A 9,032-nucleotide genomic window follows, 5' to 3' on the forward strand; every position below is an offset into this window, starting at 1 on the left:
TGACGGGCACCTGTAGTCCCAGCTACTTGGGAGGCTGAGGCAAGATAATCACTTGAGCCCAAGAGTTTCAGGTTGCTGTGAGCTATGATGCCACAGCAGTCTACCAAGGGTGACAATGACAACCAAACAAAAAAAGCCTTTTTAGTTTTGTACTAGAAAAAGATAATACAAGGCTATGCCATATGGCTATATCAGTTATTGCCCACCCTAAATGATATCCAGACAAATGGATTAGAATGCCAATTCCAAAAGCAGCATGTGTAGTGACATGTGTTGTAGGGATGGGACTGCAGGCCTGGGCGAGAGGGAATGATCTTGCCAAGGGCACTTTTTAGTGAATTTATTCAGGAAAAAAAATTTAAAAACCACTACTACCACCATAGCTGAGTTGATCCAGTGTAGAGGGCAGAGGAAGCAGACAGCTTTCAAAGAAATACTGATCTGGATCAGATAGGCTGATAAGACAAAACCAGACATATAAACCAAAGCCAAGGGTCTCTAAGGTCTTCAGAGAAGCTACACAAAATACTATGATTTATTAGCAACCATATAAGTTATCTTTTACACATTTTATACTTGTTTCACAGGAAAGGTGGACCCATACTAATCAAGTATCAATAATGTATCTTTTTTTTTTGAGACAGAGTGTCTCTATGTCGGTAGAGGGCCTTGGAGTCACAGCTCACAGCAACCTCAAAGTTTTGGGCTTAAGCAATTCTTCCGCCTCAGTACATGCACCCGCCACAACGCCCAGCTATTTTTGGTTGCAGTTGCCACTGTTGTTTAGCAGGCCTGGGCCGGGCTCAAATCTACCAGCCTCTGTGTATGTGGCTGGCACCCTACTCACTGAGCTACAGGCGCCAAGCCCAGTATGTTATTTGTTTGAGATACATTATTGGGCTTGGTGCCCATAGCTCAGTGATTATGGTGTCAGCCACATACTCAAGAGTGGTGGGTTCAAATCTGACCCGGGCCAACTAAGCAACAATAACAACTGCAACAAAAAATAGCCAGGTGTTGTGGTGGGCACCAGTAGTCCCAGCTACTTGGGAGGAAGAGGCAAAAGAATTGCTTAAGCCCAAGATTTGAGGTTGCTGTGAGTTGTGACGCCATGGCACTCTACCAAGGGCAACATACTGAGACTCTGTCTCACAAAATATATCTATTACTGGAAAAAAATTAAATTACAATGCACTACATAATAGTGCAGAAATAAAGTGCAGCTGGCAACTTAATACATGAAAACAATGTTGAATCAGTCATGCTTGGAGTGATACATTTTGCCCCTCTTTGGTCAATCCTGGAGCAGTGCCCATCCAAAGCAGAATGACAAATATGAACCAAAGGCTAAAATACTGAAGACCAAATAGGACCACTCTAAAATCAGTTTCACAATGAAAAGTTACTTGGCCCTCTGGTCTGTACACAGTGATCTGCCATAGTTTCCACCCCTACTGCAGCATCTATTGCACGATCAGACCTCCTCCATCATCCAGATTCCAAGACAAGAGGTTCCTAACGAGGAACCCAGGGAGGGGTAGCTGCTGGTTACTAACATGTATTCCTATATATAAATGACTTAAGTGGCAAGGATTTTCTTGAGAAGTTTATCTTGAATACATTTACTTCTAAAAAGACTGTCTTGCTGGGAAGTGTGTGAAGGAAAGTTTACTTGTCAAAGGATATTGAACATGAGTTCTCATTCCTAACACACAGAAAAGACCATTGTCTGCACTGTAAGAAAAGGACTACCTTGTTAGGAAGATGTCAGTTCTTACAAGAAAAAGGGCTTATGTTAAAGTCAACTTGTGGTTAACTGCCTAAGAAACGTTATTCTCAGATATTTCCATTCCTACGTTTTAGAGGCAGCCATGAAATATAGTCTTCCCTGAACTCGGGGTTAGGAAGGAGAACTTGTATTTATAAAAGGAATTTAAATTCTGACTTCAGGACTCTCAAACCTGCTTCAAATACAAGAAGATGGCTTCCAACTCATCTAACAGGAGTCTCAAGTTGAATATCTTCTGATACCAACTGACTCATGTTGTCACTCGCTGTTATAAAAATAAAGGTTAGAGCAACCCAAGTTTTTTAAAACATCAAACAAGGCACAATGAGTTGGGGCATTAACTGTATGCCACAATTGATTCCTTTAACATAGGTTTAAGCACACGTGCCCACATATAATGTAGTTACACACTAGGGCAGAACCTTCTTTTTTTTTTTTCAGAGACAAGAGTCTCACTTTATCACCCCCGGTAGAGTGCTGTAGCATCACAGCTCACAGCAATCTCCAACTCCTGGGCTTAGGCGAATCTCTTGCCTCAGCCTCTCAAGTAGCTGGGCCTACAGGCGCCTGCCACAACGCCTGGCTAAGAACCTTCTTAACAAGAAGGTTTTCGGCACATCTTTTCAAGATGCTAATTTGGTGGGGACAATGGATTTTACACTCATTTCACTGACACCTAAGCAGGGTCTAGGAAAAATGTCTTTACCCCTCCTCCTATTCCTTGCTCCTATACTAGAAGACTAACACATCTATCCTTACTGAACAAGGCGCTGGTGTAGGAGCAGGCCATTCTCATCAAAAGGCATCTTTGATATTCTTCAGCTGGCGCACAGCCAGGTCTACAGGGAGGCTGAACTTCAGGCTGCTGAGACGACTAAGCAAGTTGAGGGCACTCTCAAAGCCTGTGTGCGCCATGTAGCTCCATGGCTGGTAATGGGGCTCGATGAGTGACCCCGACTTGCAGATGAGGTTCATCCAGGACACCAGCCGCTGCTCATTCAGTGCCATGCACACCAAGGCCTTCAACTCCGAGTCTGCACTGCGCTTAAAAGGGTCATGTTCTGTCAGCACCATGTGGATGGCTGTTAGTAGGCTCTGTTTAGGGGTCACAGCAGTGTTTCCCGTAACAGGCAGGGCAAAGGACTGGGAGAGCTTCCGGGCTGGAGATTCCACATAAGCACGGCCATTCTTAGCACGGTAGTACTTTACAAAGAGCTCCCAGGGGTGCATGGTCTCAGGAGCCGAGGAGAAGGCTGGCAGCAAACAAGCAATGGGGGCCATGACGAGGCTCATGCCTGAGGAGGAAGCATACAGTCCATGGGCCAGCAGGTCCCTCACAGCCACTGTCAGCTCCTTCCGTACTGCCAGGGTCAGCTCATCCTTGCCTCCTAGAGAGAGGTCCTGGAGGTTAGCAGAGGTGATGACATGGTCATGAGGCTGGTGCCTCAAGGCTAGCTGCTTCACTCTGTCCACTGACACCTCCAGCCTCTTCAGTAAGGGAGAGTAGTCTCTGTCAGCCTGGCCCTGCTGCCACAGGGTTGGCGGGATCTGGCCTGTGGCACAACCAAACTGGCTAACAGCAAAGATCTGGAGCACTGCCAGAGCTCGCCGCATCAGGTGCAGCCCTGTCTCCCGGACTCTCTTCACATCTTCCGCTTTTGCTGTTTGGAAAAGAGAATAGCTCATCAGTGAGAGGCCATGATGATGCAGAGCTACATTTAGCAAGTCACAAGCTGAGGTAGAATCTTGCTTCTGACCACATTATGGGTCCCACGTGAAAGCAAGAGCCATCTAGGATGTAGCTAGACTTCCTTTTTATGGGTTTATAATAAGTTGCTGTATTGAGATACAATTCACATACCATATAATTCAGTTTAAAGTGTGCAGTTGTTTTTGGTAAATTCAGAATTGTACAACCATCACTGCAATGAATTTTAGAATATTTCATCATCTCCAAAAGCAGCCCCGAACCATTAGAATTCTCTACTCTCCACTTTCCCAACTCTTGCAAGCCCTAGGCAACAGCTAATCTATTTTCTTCTTTTTTTAGAGACAGAGTCTCATGCTGTCATCCTCAGTAGAGTGCCATGGCATCACAGCTCACAGCAACCTCCAGCTCTTGGGCTTAGGTGATTCTCTTGCCTCAGCCTCCCAAGTAGCTGGGACTACAGGCGCCCACCACAATGCTCAGCTATTTTTTGTTGCAGTTGGCTGGGGCTGGGTTTGAACCCACCACCCTCAGTATATGGGCCCGGCGCCCTACTCACTGAGCTATAGGCGCCACCCAACTAATCTATTTTCTGTCTCTATAGATTTGCCTATTTTGGAAGATGCACTTACTTTTGCTGTTTCCAGGAGGCAGTCTGCTGCTGCTTGCCCGGGTGGAGCCATTTCCTGTGTTCCCTCCAGCCTTGCACTCACAGTGTCCACCACCTGTCTGCAAGGGGCTTCCTACTTCATCTGGAATCAGAAATTACAAAGAGGAGACACATATTTAGCCCCTCTTCTTTCTTTTTTAAATTTCCTTTAATAGATTTAGGGGGTATGAATTAAATTCCATTACATGTATATATTACATAGTGGTGAAGTCTGGGCTTTTTAGTGTACATGTACCCAACACCCAAATACTGTACATTGTACTCCCTAGATAATTTTCATCATCCTTTACCCCCTCAACCTCTCTGCTTGTGAGTCCCCAATGTCCATTATAATACTCTGTGTGCCTGTGTAGCAAAAGTTTAGCTCCCATTTATTTAGATCCTTTATGTAAGTGGCAGAGCTGGGGTTTTGGTTTTTTTTTTTTTTTTGGCTGGAGCTGGGTTTGAACACACCACCTCCAGCATATGGGACCAGCGCCCTCCCCTTTTGAGCCACAGGCGCTGCCCAGAGCTGAGATTTTAACTATCTGTTTCTGAAACCCAAGTTCTTTCCATCTGCCATGCTGGCTCCTTTCCTAAGTGATTGAAACACCTTGTAAATGGTACATCAAGAGTTGGCATTTTTAGGTATTAGTACTTAGAATAAATATAATTATTATGACATCTGTCCATTCTTCTTTTCCCATCCCCTCCTCTGACCTTGGATAAAGTTGATGAACATCTCAAGGTCCCGGATCTGAGTTTTCAGCTGCTCGACCAACTGTTCTTTGACTCGGGCTGGGTTAACAATCTGAGCCACGGCTGCATCTACACGTTGACGAAGCTCTTCAGTGGACAGGGAACTGATGTCCTCATTCAGGTTCATGTCCAGTTTCTTTATTAACTCATCTATGATCACCTAACAAAACCACAAGCATAAGCACACCCTTTGGAATTTTTAGGGAAAGGGCTAGGGAGGAGAATCTTAGCTAACATGTCTGCTACCCTTAAATGGAAATAAAAAGCACACAGACCTCCAAATTTGTGAAAGAAAACAATTCAACTGATGTTCTCAAGCTGAGAACATAGACTCTATACTCTTAGAGTAACAAGAACCTTTAGTTCCTCTCTGATAGAAATGGCTCTTCTCTAGCTAGGAATTGTGGTGGGCGCCTGTAGTTCCAGCTACTTGGGAGGCTGAGGCAAGAGAATCGCTTAAACCCAAGATTTTGAGGTTCTGTGAGCTGTGATGCCATACCACTCTACCCAAGGTGACATAGTAAGACTCTGTCTCAAAAAATAAAATAAAATAAAATAAAATAAAACTTCTAATCTTTCTTATCCTTTCTTGCCCTACTCTAGGCAACTAAAAAAGAATCAATGTAAAATTTCAAGGCACAGTAACAGCCCAAATATCCTGACATTAGGAACAATTTGAAATCCAGATAACATAACCCCAGTTCAGGCAGAAAAACAACCACATCACAGGAGTAAACAAACATGTAGAGAACGTTATAGCTATATCTCTCCCAGCAGATTTGTTTACTGGGTATGTCTTAAATAAATACAGTATTAAAGTCAGTTTGGAATATTTACCAACTAGTGGTAGGTGGTAGGAAAAAGCTAGATTATATTGGGTGGCACCTGTGGCTCAGTGAGTAGGGCGCCGGCCCCATATACTGAGGGTGGTGGGTTTGAACCCGGCCCCAGCCAAACTGCAACAAAAAAATAGCTGGGTGTTGTAGCGGGCACCTGTAGTTCCAGCTACTTGGGAGGCTGAGGCAAGAGAATCGCCTAAGCCCAGGAGCTGGAGGTTGTAATGAGCTGTGATGCCATGGCACTCTACTGAGGGTGACAAAAGTAAGACTGTCTCTCTTAAAAAAAAAAAAAAAGCTAGCTTATATGAGGCAACCAAGTAGATTTTTTAAATGACTAAATAAAAAAGAAGTTATTTTATTTTATTTTATTTTTTGAGACAAAGCCTCAAGCTGTCCCTCTGGGTAGAGTGTCGTGGTGTCATAGCTCAAAGAAACCTCAAACTCTTGGGTTTAAGCAATTCTCTTACCTCAGCCTCCTAAGTAGCTGAGACTATAGGCACTGGCTACAACACCCAGCTATTTTTTGGTTGTAGTTGTCACTGTTTTTTTTTTTTTTTTTTGAGACAGCCTAGCTTATATGAGGCAACCAAGTAGATTTTTTAAATGACTAAATAAAAAAGAAGTTACTTTATTTTATTTTTTTTTGAGACAAAGCCTCAAGCTGTCCCCCTGGGTAGAGTGCTATGACATCACAGCTCACAGCAACCTTCAACTTCTGGGCTCAAATGAGTTTCCTGCCTCAGCCTCCCAAGTAGCTGGGACCACAGGTGCCCACCACAACACCTGGCTATGTTTTGGTTGCAGCCGTCATTGTTTGACGGGCCAGGCTGGATTCGAACCCGCCACCTTGGGTGTACATGGCTGGCACCTTAGCCACTTGAGCCACAGGCACCGAGTGGGTTGTCACTGTTGTTTGGCAGGCCTGGGCTGGATTCTAACCGCCCAGCACCAGTGTATGTGGCTGATGCCCTAGCCACTGAGCTACAGGCGCCAAGCCTGGAACCTGTATTTTCCATGTGTAAAGAATGGTTCCAAATAATAGTAAAACTTCCCTTTGATTTGGGCCTGCAAAAGGATTTGTAATAAGGTCAAGGGAAAGTAAGTTGGGAAAGGATCTCCTATAAATGTTGGAAGGGAAGAGTTAATCTTGGGCAGTGGCGGACATGTCCCTGAGGTCTGCTTACCCGCTGTCTTTCCAAGACCACAGACTGTGGCAGGGAGTCATAACTGCCTTCTTGATAGGCAAATGTTTCCAGGTCATCTAGCTGGGTTTTGAGCTGCAGTATCAGTTCCTTCTGCTTCTCCCTTTGTGTTTCCAGACGCTCTTGTCTTTCTTGCTCACTCTAAGAAGAGAAAACACTTGGATCTATTTCATGAGAAAAGGAAAACTCAGGGCACATTAAGAATCCTCTCAAGGGGCGGCACCTGTGGTTCAAGGAGTGGGGTGCCGGCCCCATATGCTGGAGATGTGGGGTTCAAACCCAACCCCGGCCAAAAACTGCAACAAAAAAGAAAAAAAAAATCATCTCAAGCCAGTGATAACCAATAAAACATGCTTCCAAATAATTCAAATGAAATAATACCCTTCATAAGATAGATTCATAAGAATTTTTTTTTTTTTGCCCAAAGCAACTTATTAAATGAAGCTTTTCTTTAAGAAAAAAATCAGGCTCGGCGCCTATAGCTCAACCGGCTAAAGCGCCAGCCACGTACACCTAAGGTGGCGGGTTCGAATCCCCAGCCCGGACCCGCCAAACAACAATGACGGCTGCAACCAAAAAATAGCCGGGCGTTGTGGCGGCCGCCTGTGGTCCCAGCTACTTGGGAGGCGGAGGCAGGAGACTCGCTTGAGCCCAGGAGTTGGAGGTTGCTGTGAGCTGTAATGCCACGGCACTCTGCCCAGGAGGACAGCTTGAGGCTCTGTCTCAAAAAAAAAAAAAAAATCAGTCCCTCATTGGAAATAGAAGGTGAATACAACAAGGCCTGCTTTTTTCTCCCAAAGGTCTAGTTAGGGTAGAAACAACCTATCTTAGCCAAGACAGCCTCTGAGGCATCCCATTCCCTACAGCCAATTGCCACAGCACAACTCCTTAATACTCTGTGTAGCCAAATTTTACAAGACAATCTGGGCCAAGAGTGTAGAGAAACTGTTTATAATTCATAAACAGTTTTCTTTAGCTTGAAAGTCTCCCCAATATATTACTACTATTTCTACAAAATCAAAACAATTAAACCCAAGTGACTGGGGTAGTGAAAAAAATACACAGCCAAGTCAGGAGGGTGGGAAGATAACAAACAATTAAACAAAAAAGCATGTGGGGCTCAGAGCTGCTCAAGGCCAGCCTGGGCCAGCCAAACAACAATGACAACTGCAACAAAAAATGGCTGGGCGTTGGGGCGGGCGCTTGTACTCCCAGCTGTTTGGGAGGCTGAAGCAAGAGAATCACTTAAGTCCAAGAGTTTGAGCTTGCTGTGAGCTGTGACACCACAGCACTCTACAGAGGGGCACACAGTGAGACTCTGTCTCAAAAAAAAAAAAAAAGCATCTAGTAAGTTTCCTGGATCAGTGACTCCTTTCCTCACTTTTTTTTTCTTAGAGACAGTCTCACTTTGTTGCCTTCAGTAGAGTGAGGTGCCATCACAGCTCACAGCAACTTCCAACTCCTGGGCTTAGGCGATTCTCTTGCCTCAGCCTCCTGAGTGGCTGGGACTATAGGCGTCCGCCACAACACCTGGCTATTTTTTGTTGCAGTTTGGCCATGGCTGGGCTTGAACCCGCCACCCCCGTTATATGGAGCCCTGTGCCCTACCCACTGAGCCACAGGCGCTGCCCCCTTTTCTCACTTTTGGTCATCAGATAGTTTTGTATTTAAATTATTAAAAACACTTTGGGGTAGTCAGGTCTTGCTAACAGTCTCAAACAGTGGGCCTTCCTTGCCTTTCCTGAATATCAAAAAGACTAGTAAATCATTTGTAGCTGTAAGGCTGCATTTAAATTAAAATTCTATAGGGTATTAAATTTAACCTAAAAATGGTACTTACCAAGCCCTCCAGAAGTAAGGTATCAGAAAGAACAAATGAAAACAAAACAAAACAAAAACAACAAATTAACTTTTTGTTCAAGTATTTTAAAAAAACAGTTCTCTTGTTTTAGTTTTGCTCAAAGTGAAAGCTAATAAGCCTTTTCTCAGAATATGTTTTCTTCAATCTTTCCAGAGAATTGTTGCTTTTCGGCTCGGCGCCTATAGTTCAACGGGCTAAGGTGCCAGCCACGTACACCTAAGGTGG

General features: G+C 44.5%; 1 protein-coding gene across 1 annotated transcript in view; it reads right to left on the reverse strand.

The window, feature by feature from the left end:
• Nucleotides 1-2,334: 2,334 nt before the first annotated feature.
• The window catches only part of RUNDC1 (RUN domain containing 1), an 11,812-nt gene continuing 5,114 nt past the window's right edge, over nucleotides 2,335-9,032 (reverse strand). Inside the window, exons 2-5 of the mRNA XM_003786310.3 lie at nucleotides 6,929-7,087; nucleotides 4,867-5,065; nucleotides 4,130-4,249; nucleotides 2,335-3,450 (exon numbers count right to left, since the gene is read on the reverse strand). Of these exons, the coding sequence (XP_003786358.1) occupies nucleotides 2,585-3,450; nucleotides 4,130-4,249; nucleotides 4,867-5,065; nucleotides 6,929-7,087 (1,344 nt within the window). The 3' untranslated portion in view covers nucleotides 2,335-2,584. The remainder of the gene's footprint in view (nucleotides 3,451-4,129; nucleotides 4,250-4,866; nucleotides 5,066-6,928; nucleotides 7,088-9,032) is intronic.

Source organism: Otolemur garnettii, unplaced genomic scaffold, assembly GCF_000181295.1.
Source record: "Otolemur garnettii isolate 467f Iridium unplaced genomic scaffold, OtoGar3 scaffold00018, whole genome shotgun sequence".
In the NCBI taxonomy this organism is placed as follows: Eukaryota; Metazoa; Chordata; class Mammalia; order Primates; family Galagidae; genus Otolemur; species Otolemur garnettii.